Source organism: Henckelia pumila, chromosome 3 (genome assembly GCF_033568475.1).
Source record: "Henckelia pumila isolate YLH828 chromosome 3, ASM3356847v2, whole genome shotgun sequence".
In the NCBI taxonomy this organism is placed as follows: Eukaryota; Viridiplantae; Streptophyta; class Magnoliopsida; order Lamiales; family Gesneriaceae; genus Henckelia; species Henckelia pumila.
The window spans coordinates 44,917,391-44,936,049 of NC_133122.1; the positions used below are offsets into that span (position 1 = coordinate 44,917,391).

At 35.1% G+C, this 18,659-nt stretch overlaps 3 protein-coding genes across 4 annotated transcripts; all 3 read left to right on the plus strand.

Moving 5' to 3' along the window:
- The first annotated feature begins 218 nt into the window (after positions 1–218).
- On the plus strand, positions 219–3,791 carry LOC140888977 (U-box domain-containing protein 24-like). Of its 2 annotated transcripts, XM_073296673.1 has the most exons (4): positions 219–247; positions 384–1,393; positions 1,471–1,771; positions 2,226–3,791. In XM_073296673.1, exons 2-4 carry the CDS (start codon positions 530–532, stop codon positions 3,680–3,682), a joined length of 2,622 nt encoding a protein of 873 aa, XP_073152774.1. In that variant the 5' UTR covers positions 219–247; positions 384–529; the 3' UTR covers positions 3,683–3,791. The 2 variants fall into 2 exon arrangements, with proteins under 2 accessions (XP_073152774.1, XP_073152773.1); XM_073296672.1 differs by having other exon boundaries at positions 226–1,393.
- A 411-nt stretch (positions 3,792–4,202) lies between these two features.
- LOC140890783 (uncharacterized) lies at positions 4,203–12,519 on the plus strand. The gene is made up of 7 exons (XM_073298829.1): positions 4,203–4,805; positions 5,035–5,366; positions 6,410–6,562; positions 7,516–7,608; positions 7,714–7,772; positions 11,815–11,908; positions 12,110–12,519. Exons 1-7 carry the CDS (start codon positions 4,223–4,225, stop codon positions 12,326–12,328), a joined length of 1,533 nt encoding a protein of 510 aa, XP_073154930.1. The 5' UTR covers positions 4,203–4,222; the 3' UTR covers positions 12,329–12,519.
- Positions 12,520–15,168: 2,649 nt separating this feature from the next.
- On the plus strand, positions 15,169–18,043 carry LOC140887326 (uncharacterized). Its single transcript, XM_073294509.1, has 2 exons — positions 15,169–17,677; positions 17,762–18,043. The coding sequence occupies exon 1, from the start codon at positions 15,395–15,397 to the stop codon at positions 17,663–17,665; it is 2,271 nt and encodes a 756-aa protein (XP_073150610.1). The 5' UTR covers positions 15,169–15,394; the 3' UTR covers positions 17,666–17,677; positions 17,762–18,043.
- The last annotated feature ends 616 nt before the right edge of the window (positions 18,044–18,659 follow it).

The window sequence follows — 18,659 nt, forward strand, 5'->3', positions numbered from 1 at the left end:
GTCACAAATAATCAAATACATAAAATTTCAACCAAATATATGAAAACACAACAAATTTTATAACCTTAGCATTCACATAATGTATTATATTTGAATTTAAATAAAATAAAATAATACTATTTTATTAGGAAATCTTCAACATTGGAACATGATATTTTAACTAAATACAGTGTTGCCACATTGAACAAACAATGTCAATAATTATCAAATAAAGAAGACAAACGATTAGTGCGAGACTAGAGAACAGGTCCAAGTCTTTCTCGTCTGTGAATTGTGATATAAATTATAATTCTCCTTCTTCTTGTTGACTTGTAATTAAGGGCTGCTAAAAGTTTGGAATTTGATTCCTATTTCCATTTGTGTTCTACCTCAACAATTTGCAGGTGGAAGCAATCCCTTTTTCTTTCCCTCCTTGCCTCAGAAGAACTAAGAAAATTTGGCTGCCCTCAGTTGCTGATATTGTTTCGGAAAAATCCTTTTTTTTTTTTCTGGGATTTCAAGATTTTCTTTTTCCTGTTGCTGGTTTTCGATGTTCCAGGAAATGGAGAAATCAGTTATGTCAGAGGCAGTCTTGGAGCAAGATTCTTTGACGATCCCTGAATTTGATTCTTCAACTATAAACTCCATCTCTTCATCTTCGTTGCTGACAGAACCTATCACAGAATTCTCGATATTTATCGAGAAATTAAGTCCGGTTCTGGATGAAATGAAGCTAAGTGTGGAGGAAAATGAGCTACCGGCCCTCAAGAAAGCTATCGAATCTCTTGAAACTGATTATGAACGAGCCAAATCAGTAACGAATGATTCAAATATTCGATCATCTCCCTTGAAACGACTAGAAGATTTGACACAAAATCTTGGAAGATCTTTAGGCCTTGTGTTATTCGCAAGCCATGAAGTGCCTATGTCTAACAAAGATAAGATTGAGGCATTGTGTAAGGAGATGATGAATGTGAGGTTTGAGTCAAATTCGGAACAGGAGTCGGATTCCGCTGTGGAGGTTGGGGAGATGGAGGAGACAGATGAAACAGATGGAATGGAGGAGGAGGAGGACGACGACGACGACGATAATGATGAGGACGTGCATGATGATGCTAATTGTGATAATGAAGATGACGACGACGACGATATTGTGGAGGAGGATACAAGCTTAGGTACATTAGGCATTGATGATGTTTTTCTATGTATAAGGTCTGATAATGAAGAAAGGTTTAAAAAAGCAATTTTCGGGTTAAACTCATTGATAATGGATGGTATGGTTTCGGATGAAAAGCTTAATGATGAAGATGTAGTTAATGTTTTATGCAACCGGTTGAGTTCGTGCGGCGGTTGTGATAGACTGTCAATCATTCAAATACTTAGGTATCTTCTTACTCTAAATGATCAAAACAAGGTACTTTAGATAAGTAGCTATTTTGAAAATTTTCAAGTTTAAAATTTGTATGAGCTACATTGTTTGAAGATATGCAGGAGAAGATGGTGGAAGTGAGATTTTTATCGGCATTAGTATCGTCTCTGACAAGGGATGCAGAGGAGCAAAGGGAGGCAGTTGGGCTTTTGTCATGTCTTTGTGTTGATCCCGGGGTTAGGAGACGGATTGGGAGGATACAAGGGTGTGTTGTCATGTTGGTTGCAATCTCCAATGGAGATGATGAAAGTGCCTCACGTGATGCAAGAATGTTGCTGGATATTATGTCTGGAAATACACAACATGCACTTCATATGGCCGAGGCTGGTTACTTTAGGCCTCTGATTAAGTTCTTGAAGGAAGGTAACGTCCTTTCTTTCTCGTTCTTTCATTTAGTGTTGCTAGAGAACTCTCTTGAATCTCTTTAAGCTATTAATTATGAATTCTAAGTTATTAACTTTGCAATAATTTTCCCCAACCCCCATTTGAAAAAAGAGTTGACAAGCAGTGTTTCTTGATAAATTACGTGTGCAAATTGCTGTTATCTTGTGTCGATGAGGGTGAAATGTGTTAATACAGAAGTGGCATTAGTACATTGACTGTTGGATGAATAGCAACAGTTGTCCATATTTTACCTGGAGTGTGCAAGTGGTACAACAATCGAATGCGGCGATTGGATCTGTGCACAGTTTAAAAGATTCGACTAGAATTATCCAGTTATTGCATTTGATGTACCAGCTGCTGTTTTGTTCCTACGTATTATTGTTACTTGAGAAGAAGTTCAACTTCTCTGATACGTTGTTTTTCATTTTTTCAGGTTCAGACATGAGTAAAGTTCTAATGGCAACAGCACTATCAAGGATGGAACTAACTGAGCAGAACAAGATTTCTCTTGGAGAAGACGGAGCGATTGAGCCACTCATCAAAATGTTCAGCACAGGGAATCTTGAGGCCAAACTCTCTTCCTTGAATGCATTGCAGAACTTGTCGAACTCAAAGCAGAATATCCAGCGTTTGATCGATTCGGGAGTCGTGGTGCCTCTGCTTCAGCTCCTATTCTCTGTGACATCAGTTATAATGACCTTAAGAGAACCAGCATCAGCAATTCTAGCGAAGGTGGCACAGTCTGAAACTATAGTACTCATTAAACAAGACATCTCTCGACAGATGCTTTCTCTGCTAAATCTTTCAAGTCCCATAATCCAAAATCACCTCTTAGAAGCACTAAATAGCATGACCTCACATGAAAATGCATCTAAGGTTCGAAAGAAAATGAAGGAAAATGGAGCTATTCAGCTCCTTCTACCATTCTTTACAGAAACTGATTCTAAAATTCGGGCTGGTGCTTTGAAATTGGTTTACACTCTGTCCAAAGATTCTCCAGGAGAGCTTGTTGAAAATCTGGGGTACCCTACTCTAAATATACTGTCCAAAATTGCATCATCGTCAACATCAGAAAGTGAAAAGGCGGCTGCTTTTGGGATACTTAGCAATTTTCCGGTAAATGATAGGAAAGTCACGGATATACTAAAGAATGCCAATTTACTTCATGTGTTAGTCTCTTTTGTCAGTCTAAGCAATCTGAATTCAACACCTACAATGGTTTGGTTAGCCGAGAGTATTGCAGGTATACTGATCCGGTTCACAGTTCCTACAGATAAAAGACTACAGCACTACTCTGTTGAGAATGGCGTGATTCCTATTCTCTTAAAGTTGCTCATGAGTGGCTCCGAAGTTGCTATATCTAAGGCTACTCTGTGTTTTTCGCAACTGTCACAAAACTCATTAAATCTGAGTAAATCCCAGAAAATGAAATGGTTTTGCTTGCCTAACCCATCGGATTCCTTCTGCGAAGTTCATGGTGGTTACTGCTCCATCAAAAGCACATTTTGTTTGATCAAGGCTGGAGCCATCAGCCCGTTGATTCAAATCTTGAACAGGGCGGAACGTGGCTCGGATGAAGCGATTCTTAGTTGCCTTGCAACCCTTTTGGAAGATGAAATTTGGGAAGCCGGAACCAACTATATCGTGAAATTATCAGGCATTGGAGGTGTTATTAAAGTCTTGGAGTCGGGTACCATAAAGTCTAGAGAGAAAGCTCTTTGGATATTGGAAAGAATACTTCGAATTGAGGCTTATAGATTAGAGTTTGGAGAATATGCAAAAATGGTGCTCATTGATCTTGCACAGAATGGTGATGTTATACTGAAGCCTAAAGTGGCTAAGTTATTGGCACAGCTTGAACTTTTGCAAGATCAATCTAGTTACTTTTGAGGCATTAAATGTAGATAAATGTGGCATTTTCTTTGAGTGTTTTGTAAACAAACTTCTTGTAACATGTTTGGTTAATCATTTTCGCATAACGAAATCAAATACAAATAGTTTTTCGCCACTCGGTTTGGAACTTTGGAATCTTCATATAAATGCGTGTTCCAACCTCCTTCTATTTCATATATCAATACTTAAATAAGAGAAATATAGAGTGATTATCATTTGAACTGTTATATATCTATATATTAAATTGCTTTTATTTTTTATTGATTAAATTGTATACATAGCAAGTTATATATATATTTTTTTTGGTAGAATATGATAGAATGTTAAATTTTTTTTTTGAAAAAAATTAGTGTTATTAATTCATAGTTACATCATATATTATTGATCGGGAATAAAAGAAAAAAAAGTACTGTCATTTTTTTTTTGTACAACAAAAAAAGTACTTTCGTTAAAAAATAATAATAACCCATATTTCAAACAAAGTAATAAAAAACGAAGAAACTCATGTGGTGTCCATTCAGTTCCAGTTCATCCCAAATGGCAGCGCTTCATTTTACGCTCATTCCCATTCCCATTCAATCCACCAAGAACAGCTTCTTCCCAGCCAGAAACTTCAGAATCTCAGCCTTAACCCCCTCCAATTCATCATCATCCTCAAATTTTCAAGAAAACCCAACACAATCCCAATTCCCAAACCCAGAAACTGAAGATTATATTAAACTTGCACTTGCCAAAGCTGAGGCATCTAAAGATTCCATAAATCCCAACCCCACAATTTCAGAACTTGATGATGTTAACGATGATGGTGTAAAAAAAGAGGTGCCTTTGGCTGTTAAACTTGCTCTAGAGAAGGCGAGGGAATACAAGAAAAGCAAAGGTGCTGTGGGAGGTCAAGGTACCAGTTATGAGAATGTTGATAATGAACCACTTTTAGAATCTAAAGGAATAGATGAAAGGAATGATGGGTTAAAGTCTGATGAAGTTAAGGATGTTGGTGGGAATAAGGATGTTCCATTGGCTGTTAAACTGGCGCTGGAGAAAGCAAAGGAGTATCAGAAGAATAAAGGTGTTCTGGGAAGTAATAGTGAAGGAGCAGGGGGAAGTGAAACATTAGATTCAGGTAATGTTTCTCGGAAACTTGTTGATTATTATTGTTATTATTCTTTTTTGGTCTGGATTTCTCTTATGTTCTGATTTTTGTGGGATATTCTTGCTCGTAATTGCTATAACGTTTGGTTTTCCATTAAGTTTTTTGCTGTCATTGGAGCATTTGAATCTTGCTTCCGACATATATGCTAGAGCTCTACCTGTCATGTTCTACGGCTGATGATATGTCTCATTATTTGTAGGACTCAAGGGAGGGAATGTGCAAAGTCCAGGCGATAGTAGATTAACAAAGAATTCCATTAAGAAGGGGGAATTGAGTATTTCGAGTATTGACTTTATGGGACTCGGCTTCGCAGATAAGAAGAGTGGTAGAGGCTTGCCTGCTGGTTTGGTTCCAATTTCAGATCCTTTTCCCGTAGGGGATATTCCAGAAGTGGAGATACTCATTGGGGATAAGAGCAAGTTTGATAATGCTGCAAATCCAGTGCCAAATGTAGAAGATGATGTTGATTTGTACAAGCCGAAGGTTTCTACATGGGGAGTTTTCCCTAGACCGAAAGACATTTCAAAAACAGTAAGATACTTCAGCTTTTTTGGTGGTAATGTGAAGTTAAACATATTTGGGTAGTCCCTGTTGTCAACCAATCTTGGGCTCTAAAACACAATTTATTTTCAGGTGAAGTAACTTATCATGTGGTTGATGACTTGATTTGGTCTAGTCGAACTACAACTCTTGTTTTCTTCTCTCTTTTTTGTATCCAAATCTCATTTGCAAAAAAAAGATGTAGGACTTACGACTCTTTTACTTGCCCATCTTCAAAAGTTCCTTCTTTTCGACATCGGATACCCCCCTCTTTTAAAATTCTGAATTTGCCATCTTTTCTACAAACAGTGTTTTGGGACCAATACTTGACCGTGTTGGGTACTTAATCGAAATATGTTGCTTAGTGTGCTATGCGGTATAAAATATTTGAGTTACCACCTATAATTTTGGTAAGACTGGCAAATGGCCGTGCTTATAATTATTAATTGGTATGGAAGCCAAGCCACATGCTCAATTCCTCAGAGTTGCAAGTTGTTGCAATTAATCGGAGGTGTTTTTCAGAAGCAATAATTGCTTTTGCTTGATAGTGATCAAACATGTTGTTTGGATTGCTATACAACTTAAAATAATTGAGTTGCATTGTTATCATCTTCCTTAGTAAAGGACCTTGCTCTATCAGTGGGCCATCAACTTTAGTTTTTGGTAAAATAGTAAATGCTCAACCTTAGATGATGTGAGAGGGATATGCTTGTTGGCGGTAATGATTGGATGGTGATGATAGATGCTGCGGCTTTTTGCTGATGAAATTAATCATGTCCTAAAAAACAAAAAAGAAGCCTAGACTAAAATGTGAAGGGTGTTAGAAAAATAAATGTGACCAGCTATTGTCAAGCCGCACGAGCATTTTATATAAGAAATTTGAGCTACATACCTGTATATCTTTCTCATCTATCATTGCAACTAAAAAGCTTTAGATTCTCCTTTCTGTACTTTTGTTATTCGCCATAATGTTTTACTCGTGTTGAATGATACCTTTTGATAGACCTTAATTTTTTCTTTCTACCGATGATCAGTATGGTGGCGGGAGAACAATACGTCCTGGGGAGGCACTTGAATCTAAGGAAGAGAGGGCTGCTAAAGAAGCACGAACAAGGCAGTTGCTAGCTGCCTACAAGAGCAAAACTGGCCTGAACATTGATCCAGAGCTAAAAGCAGTTTGTGAGAAGGTATTCTTGAAAGAAGGAAATTTTGTAAATTGTTAATTTCTGGTGATGAAATGATTATCAATCGTGCTATTTGTATGTGCTAATCCTACAGATTATAAGATGCTACCCAACATGATTGGATAGGTGTTCTAAGAATATAATGGAATTTTCAAGTTCGAGTACTCTGAAGAAGAATCTTTGGTCAATTCATTTTCTATGTTTCTCAAATTAACTTGATTGATAACTTTTATTTCATGTAACTGTCATATTTTATGAGATTAAGATCGTCGACTCATCTAAAGTTCATAATTTATATAGTTGGTGTCTTTCTGTCTTAGGTCATGTATCTTAAGTATTGAAGACTTTGTTTCGTTTTGAATTCAATTGCATGTCAATATTCTATGCACCATGGGTAGCATTTGTAATTTCTTTTCATTTTCTTCCAGAGTGTTAGAAAAGTATTGGATTAGAGTATACATTCTATCGTGGCTATATTAAAACTCTTAGTATTAAATTCAGCAATGTAGATTTTATTGTCAGATACTTGGGTTTTGCATTGTATGTCAGTTGCAAAGGTTATAGAAAAGGAGCCGAGTTGAGTTTTTGCATTTTCTATAGATTGAATACATTTTATTTGTCACACAGAACATATATTGGTTAGCACTTTAAAAGTATGCATATTGTTATTATGAATTTTATAATGTTACATGCATCAGGCACTGTGTTCAGATTTTTGTAGTCCTAAAATAACATGTATAATACAGAATCTCAGACCTCAGTAGAGATTCTAACACTATTTTCGTTTTCAAGGAAAGAATAGTCTGTGCGACGTGGTTATAACATTTTGACATGAGAAGATTTTCCATATAAAAGTGTTTTCTTGTTTTTTTTTGTTTTTTAATTCTCATTTCTTGTTTCTAAAATTAATCGGTAATGCACGACTTTCTTCTTAGTTATAGTGCTATCATACATAGGCATTAAAGGACGGTGACTCGCTAATGGATCTTGGAAAACTCAAGGAGGCTCTAACCTTATATGCACAAGTCATGGAAAAGTTGCCATTCGAGGTATGTGTAGATTAAATTTTAGACAAGATAAGCTGCTGCTTAAAAATTTTTAGAGCCCGATACATTTCCTGTGGGGCTAAAAAACTATTCACATTGTTTTTGCAGAGTAAACTTCACGGATTAGCAGCTTTTCAGTGGTCTATATGTCAGGATTCACTTAGCAGGTGCATTTTCTGCTTCTGATTTTTAGCAAACTAGCATGTAGCGTGTGCATTCGCACATGAACCCATATTTCATATTGCACAAAATTTTTTCTATTCCATATTTTCACTTTATTTTTTGGAATACTTAATTTAATATTATGTAAATTATACAGATTAGTCCTAATAATATATATGATGATGTTCTCTATCACTATATTATTTTAAACACATCATTAATTTATATGAGTGTAAATATGAATAAAATTTTGAAATAATTAGTTCATTTTGTTGTGATAGTGCAAAATTATGTGTCTCGCACGTATTAGTCCATTAAATGTTGTATAAATTATGAAAATTGGTCTTACTAATATATATAATAGTCGCACAACATATAATAAATTTACATATAATAAATTTTAATACATTTTAATCAAATAAAACTACGAAGCTATTACAAGACTTTTAATGGTTTGCCATAATAAGCTCTGAAAAAATTTTAGAAGTTCGATATATCTATTTTCCTTTTATTCTAAATTAGTGTAAGCCTAAAAAATTAGTTTATTAATATTTTAAGCACTTCCTTTTACAGGAGTGTAATATGCATAAAGTTTTTGAATTATTTTCATAATTTATTACGTTATCCTTCCTCAGTTTCAAATTATATAAATTTAGATAATGATTACAGAATATAAATTTAGATAATTAAATTAATCATATCATTTATTGGGTTATTCCACTGTCATATGTAGCTTCAATTTTATGGTAATTGATTATTCATCTGTGATACCCCACTTAAGATCATGTAGGCTATAAATAATAAAGAAAAGTGTTTAATTCAATTTTATCGTGTGAGAAACAATGTATTGAACAAAATAATCAATTAATTCGCTTACAATATATTTCAATGTTTTCAATAAAATAATCAATTAATTCACTTACAATATGTTTCAATAAAAAAATTAAATATAACAACAATGATAATTAATATACATGTACTTAAAATATTAGAATCAGTGTTCTAAAAAGCGCCTCCATTTCTAGAAAGGCAATGTCTCTAGGTATTGTTACGTTAATTGGCTTCCTTGGTAGCCTAGTCGCCTCCTAGATTATTAAAATAATTTTTCCAAAAGATTATTTGACTTATTTGTCTGTCAATTTGTGTTGAATGAAGATGAGAAATATGCATGAATTTTGTGTTTGAATCGGATACAGAGCTGTTGGAGAAATACGAAGATGAACAAAAAGAATTAGATATTTGGGCAAAAAAAAACCGCATGGGCGCCGCTAAGCATCTAGACACTAGGTGGTCGTCTGCCTCCCTCTTTTTAGAACGCCGAGGAATTGGATGTAGTTTTTTTGTGGAGATAATAAAATTGAATGTTTCTTCCATTGTTTTTTTTAGAATGTAAGTTACATCAAATAGCCAATGTATTTAGTTACTATTATATAACATTTAAGTCGTGAGAATTAAGTAGAGGTTATGAGTAGTGTTGTAAGTGGCGGTAGGCGGTGGCGGGGTGGTCAGTGACCGCCTCGTGCCTAGGTGGTTAAATTTTTTTAAACTAGTTTTTATGGATAATTATATATGATCATTAATCATGCGATATATGCATAAATTAAATGATGTTTATAATAAATAAGCTTCATACAATATAATGCACTTCATACAAATGCAAATAAATATATAAGTGCAACTAACAAAATAATTAATAAAGATTCATCACCATATTAATACTAAATAAGTAATATACTAATATCTAGCCTAGTGGGCAGCGGCGGCGGTTTGAGACAGTGTAGTGGGCAAGGGCTTGTGAGACTTGTGGGTGAATGGGTTGGATCTGAATATTATGTTTTGAAAAGTTAGAGTTTTTAAAATTTTTGATTTTGTTGACTGACTCTTTGACTTCCTGATCACCCACCTCAGCAGCCTCTCTGCCCGCCTCAGCCGCCTTGGACCACCTATGGCCACCCGCCTTAGGCGAAAACGGTGCGCCGAGGACCGCCTACCGCCTCGGCCTCCATTTAGAACTCTGGTTATGAGAGGGGCAATATTAAGTTAACAAGTTGTTTTTCCATATATCTCCCTATCATATTAATAAATTTATGCAAATATCCATGTGATATCTCATGATTTACACATGAATGGCTAGTTTTGCCAATTCACAATTGGAAAACATTGTCATTCATCCACACTGTTAAAAGTAATCAAGTGAAATATGCAACTGCTCTCTTAGCTCACTCTCACGTGTGATACTCTCACGTATAAGCTATGAGCTGGCATCTAGAAGGATGTAGATCTTTCTTCTTATGTAACAATATAACAAATTAGATTCCTTTTCTGTTTTCCTTTTTTGTTCTATTCAATTAAGTATTTGTATATAATGTAGGGATTATCCTTTTCGAATGAATCAGAGAAAATTTATCCTAATTCTTGCTTTCATCCTTTTTCTAACTAAAGTATATATATATATATATAGAAATTTTCAGTTGTCCAACCAATGATGCTCAACTCGTCCCCGACCACTGAAACCCGGTATCGTGTTTTAGTTATGCGAAAAATAAAAAAAAAACAACTAAAAAAACCTGGTTTTAGTGGTAGGGGACGAGGTGGGGAAATATTGTTGGGTAGTTGAAAAATTCTCATATAAAGATGATCACGGATCATCTGTTTCAGCTGTTACTGGTGGAATACTGTCATTAGAAAAGGGGAAGTTGATTACTTGAAAAACTTTTACTCATGTATGGGTAGATATCAAATGTGGCAAAATCATTGGGACAGCCTTTTCATAAAGTTATTTTGCATGATATATTTATAGAATTTATTCTATGGTGGATTATGCAGTTGTTGCGCAATCGAGCTAACAAAATTCAAACAGAGTGTTAGTATCTGGCTAGTTCTTGAGATTTCCACTACTTATAACTGAAATAGATATATTTCACATTGTTTTCTTAATACTAAGGTCTAGAATGCATGAAATTGTGTATAGATTCCCTCTTCAAGAGTTTAAAACCCTCCAGCAAAAATCAATGAGCCAGAACCCTTGTGTTTTAATCGATAGTTAATACCCACCTGCCAACAGTTTTTTTTGTGGCACACTTGTTTTAACGTGTCTATGCATAAAATTATCCTGAAAAATTAGCATTTTGAAATTCGAAATATTCTTCTGAATGTATTAAGATGATAAATATGCTTATTTAATTGTTTTTAGCATGTTGTCTTTGTAAAGATATTAAAAGTTTTTGGAAGAAACTAAATGTTTTTATATTTTTAGAACATCCAGAATGATGATATCTTCAATTTTGATACCTGTAATTCAGAGTTAATTTCTTTGTAAGCATATAAAAACGTGTGTACCACAAAAAAATTGTTGGTGTGGGATCTCCATAGACTTAATAATACAGAACAGTGGTTTAAAAATAACTAGTTAAGAATTTAAAATTCATTGTCAAATGAATTTATCCGAATAAACCAATAGTTTTATTATTATGGATTTAAAATCCTTAGTTTCAAATCGGTTAATCCAAATCCACCCTTAATGAATAAATTTGTAAAAGGAGATATTGTGAACTAAACTATACCACCTATTGTTTTAAGAATTCACAATAAATAACAACGTAATTTTTATTGGATGAAGAACCTCGTGTACTTTTAATCTTATGCAAAACTGCAAATTAAGGCTTGTTCAAATTTTTGTTGAGCAGTTTAGAATAAAGTTCAATCAAATGTGTTTTCCATTTTCTGACCCAACTTTCTTGCAGTATTCTAGCTATATAATTCATATTCTTGATTTTGCCCCTCTGAATCCGCAATTCCCCTTTCGGGATTTGTCCAAAACAATCACTTTGGTAATGTGTACTCCATAGAAAGGCCCTTTAATTATACTCAAGTCCTAAACTTTATTATTAGGAAAATCCTATTTAGAATCTAGGATTAAAAGCTTGCCTAAATCACCAACTTTTATTTTTAGACATGCCTGTTTGATTTTTTGATGTATTGTATTCTTAAGACCCTTGGTTATCGTTGTCTTCTGGTACATTGTTGTGATACCTAATAGCATGACAGATCCAACGAAGCACGTGTGATGTATGAGAAGCTTCAGTCTCATCCCAATCCAGATGTTAGCAAGAAGGCAAGACAACTGGTGTTTAGCTTCCAGGTAACATGCTTGCACTCTTAATAGTCATCCACGAGTTCAATCATAGTTGTTAAAAGCGATGAGGCATGCATGCACCATGTGCAGTCCATAATTTTTGGTTGAAGGTGCAGATAGATAATTATCTGAATTTCAGACTATAGCAAGTGGATTCTAAGGCTGGTGATGGCACAAAGGAAATGAATTTTTTTTTTTGCGTGACAGGCGATGGAGATGATGAAGGTTGGCAGCTCGAACGGTTCTCCTCTTAGCAGTGGCTATCAGAATTACTTTGAAGCCTTTGTCAAGGACAAGAAAGATTACCCTTTACCAGAGGCTGCAGTGGATGAAGGTTCAATGAGTGCTCAAGCCTTACCATATATCATTTTTTTGCTTTCTCCGGTTATAATCGTCTCACTGATTGCTGCTTTTCAGCATCGATGAAGATCATTTTCTTCCTTGTTTTAGTTGTAAATAGCTACAAATATCCTTTCGAAACGTATATTATTATTTTGTTTACAGCAAGGATGAAGCAAGGATTTTGTTCTTTTGTATCTAAGTGATGTATTGAAGGTGTTTCTTCATAGAAATGGAACTTTATACTTGTGTATACTTGCGGAAAAACCCAGACTTCTTTGTAATCCATCTTTTATCAAGATCTCAAGTTTGAAACGAGTTCGAGATCGAAAGGTTGAGCATACCCGCTACTCAAAATAATATACAAAGCGTGATTCTCGAGAAAAACCTAGAACCTTGCCAAATCAACTTAATTATTACTCATATAAACATAACTAAGAATATCCCACTTGTAATAAGGTCATGCTCCAGTTTATATTTTATGCGAATAATAAGATAAATTTATTTTAAAAATTATTCTGAAAATTTTATATATGATACAAAAAAAAAACATTTTAATTTGAAAAAAGGTTGACCCCGAAGGGAACTCCATGAGTGGAGGCCCATTGGGTTATGCAGATGTTAAATCGAGGGATGTGCACGAGCTGCAGGAACCTGAAGGAGGGAGCAACATTGCCAACCCCCGAGCATAACCCACAATATTTAAGAAGAGAATATGCTCCATACGATGATCGAACTCGCAACGCAGGAGAATATTTCCTCAGGTCAACTTAGTCTTACCAACTCGCCTATATCCTTGTGAAAAAAAACACTTTAATAATAATAAATAAAGAGGGGCAATTGGCGAAACCATGATCATGAAATCAAGAGGTGTTTGTCTTTTCATCTTCCTCTCTTCTTTTTCCTTCATGAATTAATTATTTTAAATTAAATTAACACAGGCTCCGGGTGGGCCCCATGGGCGGCCACTTTGTACCGACCATTTGCTCACACGCCCTTTTCCTTCGTTTAGTGCGATTCCTTTTCACTAGTCAAATAACGATGGCATTATAATATTTTTATTATTACAATAACTCATCTTTAATCTTACTATCTTATAAAACGTCAGCCACTTTTAAAAATTATTTTGGTACATTTTGATGACACCAAAATATATTTACCATTTAATTCTTAGTAGTTATTTAAAATTTAATATATTTACATTGAAAAAATGATAAAAATAGGTGAAAAACAAAAAAACTGTCTTGCATTTTGAAAACTGCATTCTACACACTATTAATAACTACACCCACTTCTCATATGTTGAAGGAAATTGAAATGAATTTGGTTTATATTATATTGACCACACACACATAGTGTGTGCACTTTTACTAGTTAAAATAAAATATCACGAGTACGTCTCTTTTTACACGAGTCATTTAATATATATTTATAGTGAAAAATGATATATTTTTCATGAATCAAAATGGATTAGAGATCATTTTGTAATAATTTTTATGTTATATTATAAAAACTGTCGCCTCTAGTAGAGATATATTATAAATCTTTCATATTTTATTATTTTTTTTAAAAATTATTATTCTATCACCTAGATAATCGTAAATAATATTGAAGGTAGTTATTGTCCACGTATTTCCGAAGATGGGATTTATTATTATTATTATTATTATTATTGGGGTTAGTCTATGCTACATCGGGAAGTGTTTCTCCACCTATTTCAATATCATTAGATCATTTCAATATCATTAGATCATGTGGGACCAATATATTTTTATGGAAATTAACATATGTCTTGATGATTCAATTGTTGATATTTGACTACATCATGGAAAGAGAAATATTGCAGATGTAGCATAGAATAATCTTTATTTTTTAGGGGAAAATCTTGCATATTTATTAACTGATAATAATTACACGGCCGCGTAATACATTAGATTAGATTCGTGCGACAATTCTGAGAAGAGCAATCCGCCGACAATTTTGATCAATGGAAAGAAAAAAGTATATTTATTAATTTTTAATTTAATTTTTCACGAATTTAGTACGTAAAATAAAATTCATACAGTTTTTGAAATTAAATTTTATGATACTTTTCTATGATGTTCCAGGTAAATTCTTTCGTGTGGGATCACTATTATTTTAAGAAATTGAGAGGGCTAAGAAAACAAACAAAGAAATTTAATTTCCACAGTTGACATACATAAATTGTTAAACTATAGTTGAATAAGATGTCAAGGTTAAGACAAATATTGGGTTCAGAACTTTAATAAATTACTTTTTGTGTTTGTTACAATCGAGTCTCGATAAATATTATACATTGTTATTATGAAGCAGTTAAGTTATAATTTGGCATCAAGCAACTCCCTTATCCGCAGCTCAAGGGTCATTATCAGTGATTTCACAATCCTTCACGAATAAGACATTAGGTAGAATAAATAGCTATTTTATTCATTATTATAAAATATTATTATTATTATTTGTTTATCGCACATTTTTCCTCTAAACATTAATGGGGTGTAAAGGGGCATTGATCTTGCGGTGCACAAGGACACTTGGATTATGACAAAGAACCAGCTTAAAAAATATTTCATCGAATCAAATTTTTAGATTTTTTTTAACAAAAAGGAAATAATATTTCTAGTCTTTTACTGCTGTGAGAAAACACATTAAGGGAATACAAAGAGATCATTTAAGGTGAATACGTGGCTTCGAAAGAACAAGTGTTCCGTTAATCTACACAAAATGTTCGTTGAAAATTCTCCGATGCTGAAATCAGATATCAACGGAAATTATATACATACGTCACGTATTAATGGGTCCCATGATCCACGGTTTAGCTAAGCAACCTAATCTAATGAACATATCCATCTTATGCAAAGTTCCTTGCATCATTGTAAACACACACACAAAAAGAAAGGCCAACCCCACCACTTGAACCAAAAGAAAAGCACTTAAAAACTTGGAATCTCTAATTTCCATTATTTCAAGGATATTGTATTCTTCCATCCTCCATATCCATCGATATCTTCCTCTAGAGACAAAAAAAACCGAAAGCAAGAATCACTTTTTTCCCCTCAATTTCTTTTAAGTCCTTTTCACAAACTCCTAAAATATCCCATGCTTCTTCCTTCATAGTTGATCTTCCCTTCGAAGATGGTTCAAAGAAAGGTTCCCGACAAGCTTGGTATCCAAGATGATCGGGTTAAATCCGAAATCCGGTTGGCAAACCTTAAACCATCTTCTTTGCAGTACCAGGATATCAAGAACAAAGGGGTGGACTTGAAGAAGAAGATGAAAAAATCGGGATCAACAAAACGTATGGAGTTCGAAAATCATCGTTCCCCCAAGTTGCCGAATTACATGAAGTCCACCAGCAGTTCTGTGGCAAGAAAGGAGCAATCACAGGTTAGTGCCAGAAGTCCTCCAACTAATCATGTTCCAAGTGATATGCATGGAAAAAAATTGAACTACACGTCGAAAACTAGCGTAGACTCTAGAAATAAGGCAGCGAAAACATCGGTTAGGACGACTAGTTTGATGAAAATGAAGAGGGCTTTGATAAAAACTCGAGCTTTGGTGAAAAAAGGTCCCAAGATTGTTTTACGTGAGGATTCGGATATTGCTCGAGCCACATGTTCTTCGACTTTGAAAGATTATAAGCTTTCAGATTATCTTGTGCTGAATCCGGGGGGAACCGAGTTAGAGGGCACGTCTGTGATCAAGGTTTGCCCCTATACCTACTGCTCTCTTAATGGGCATCTTCATGATCCTCTGCCGCCGCTGAAGAGCTTCATGTCGGCGAAAAGGCTTATGCTTAAGAATCAAAGGAACCTGCAGCTGGGATGCCTGTCTCCGAGGCGAGCGAGGCCTGCCGGAGATGACACAAAATCTGATGAAAAACTGGTGAATGATGGTGATTTGGGTGTTTCAACAGTTAGTCCTCTGACTCTCGAGGAGCCAAGTGAGTTCTTTGTTGAAATCTACAGTGCAGGAGAGAAGAATACATCAAGCACTGATATTATGCCGATGGTTTGTGGGGGAGAGGGCATTATTATAGCACAAGATTATGAAGAAGTTGAGGAGAGAATTTCAGATGGTGATGGTATCGATTTTCATGAGACTCTTGATGAAACGGATTCGCAAGATTCCTTGCCGTCGTTGCTCCAAGAGGAAACAGAAGTTGGAAACTTGAGCATCTGGAATGATATTGCAACAAAGAGCATGCCTAGCATTCAGCAATATGAGCAAGATTCTGTGTCTTCTGATATGGACTGGGAGACACGGCGTGACTCTGCCCTTTATGTTGATTTCGATTATGAATCGTCGTCCAAGGAAGTGCAAGGGGATGATTTGGATGGATTTGAAGATGAAAATGGGATGACTCGTGATGGGTTCATTAAGGAGTCACACGACTGCATCATTGGCTTCTTTGATGCAAATGATATGTCACAGGACACCTATAGTGAAGATGGTTTAAACTCGGATTCAGTGTCTAGCAAAGATGACTGTAGATCTGAGGTCTCGTTTCACTGTCTGGATGGTTTAAACAGCATGAAAACTTCAGCAGCAATCGAGTTCCCAAAGGAAGTGCCAGAAGCAATTTATGAATATAAGGACTTGCCTTTTGAAGGCAACAAGACCCCAGAAAACATTGCCCAGGTCGGTGCCACGGAGGCGCCTTCCAACCTTATGATTGAAGAAGAGACTTCATTTGGTTGTCTGAACTTTGAATGCCTTCCGAATGAGGACGCTATCGCAGAGACGGGGAGCGGAGAAGCTGACCTCTTGAAGGATGTTTTCCAGGAAATGGTCACTTCTGGTGATAAAGCCATTGGTGATACAATTACAGATGTTGATGTATCGGTTCAAACTTTTTCAGATGAAGGCCTTGGGATCCCAGTTGAAGACAACCTCGAATCGTTGAGCCCTACTGAAGCGGAAGCCGTTATCGTTCATCAAACGAAAGAAGATAATAGTTCAGAAAGTCCAACAGAGGCAGATCAAGCTGCAGCCCCAAATAAAGTTGGCAGAGGAATCTTGAAAAGCAATCTACTTCTTGAAGATCACTTCATTGGGGAAAGAATCGGAATAGCAATAGCTAAATGCAAGAGGTCCATCTCGGAAAGTGATGAAGAGGGACAATTCAATCCCAGGGAACCAAACTTTTTGCCGCTGGAACCGGAACCAGAAGCGGAGAAGGTTGATCTAAGGCATCAAGAGCTGGATGAGAAGAAAAATGCAGAGGAATGGATGGTGGATTATGCACTCAGACAAACAGTCACGAAACTCGGTCCTGCTCGCAACAAGAAAGTTGAGCTGCTTGTTGAAGCCTTCGAGAAAGTCATGCCAACAACCAAATGCGAGCTCAATCGGAGCCATGGTTCGGCTTTTGATCATGCAATACCCGTTCAGGCATGTAACTGATACCATTTACAGGTAAAAGTATATGAAAAACCAGTTGACATCTCTGTATTGTTTGCATATTTTCCTCTTTTTCTTATAGCAAGAAGATTGTTGCAGTTTCACTAATGTCTGAAGCATCAACAAGAGTCGATTAAAGAAGGTTCAAGGCTCCTATTAGCCGAGGAAACCAAGTACAATGGCTTGAAACTATAATGTTCTTTGTAAGTTAAAAAGATAGGATCATGATATTTTAGTGTTTTCGGAATTGTTATGTACCAAACAATATCTTTAACTATGTCGTGTTGTGTAAATTGATCTTTGTTGTACAAAAATCATCAGCTTTCTTATGTAATTCCAAGATGGAATTCTATCAACCATAAAATTGAAAGTACAGCTTAACTTTGCTGAAACAAGTCTCGTTTACATAAATTATTAAAAATTAAACGCATTAAACAACTACTACTACTATTCGATCAATGTCATGTGTTGAATTTTTGTTTATTCCAAAGAGTGCAACTACCGATGAGATATTTGAGATGCAATAATTGTTTTTGTTATGAGAGCGATCAAAACATCATACTTGGGTTGATCAGTAAAATTTAAAAAATATGAGTTGCAACTTTACATCATCTATATTACATAGGAAGTCAAATTCATTTATATCATAATCAGATTTTATTGATCTACTTTAATTAAAATTATTTTTAATGACAATATTTTAATCAAAGTAAATCACTTTAAAATTTTTCTTTGTTGGTCTATGCCCCTCGCGGTCTCGGAATAATTCAGAATCGAAGCCAGTATGGTAAAAAAAAATTATAAAACTCAAACCTGAGAAAAACAAATACCCCTAAACGAATATTTTCTTTCCACAATTATACAAACGACATTAGAATTTAATAATGACCGAATTATGCAATATTTTTTTTTTTTGTGTTATAAAGTGTAAATTACAATCAGCTGTTAATTTTATTCAAAGAAGGTAGATTTACAAATCCCAAAAAGATCTCCTATT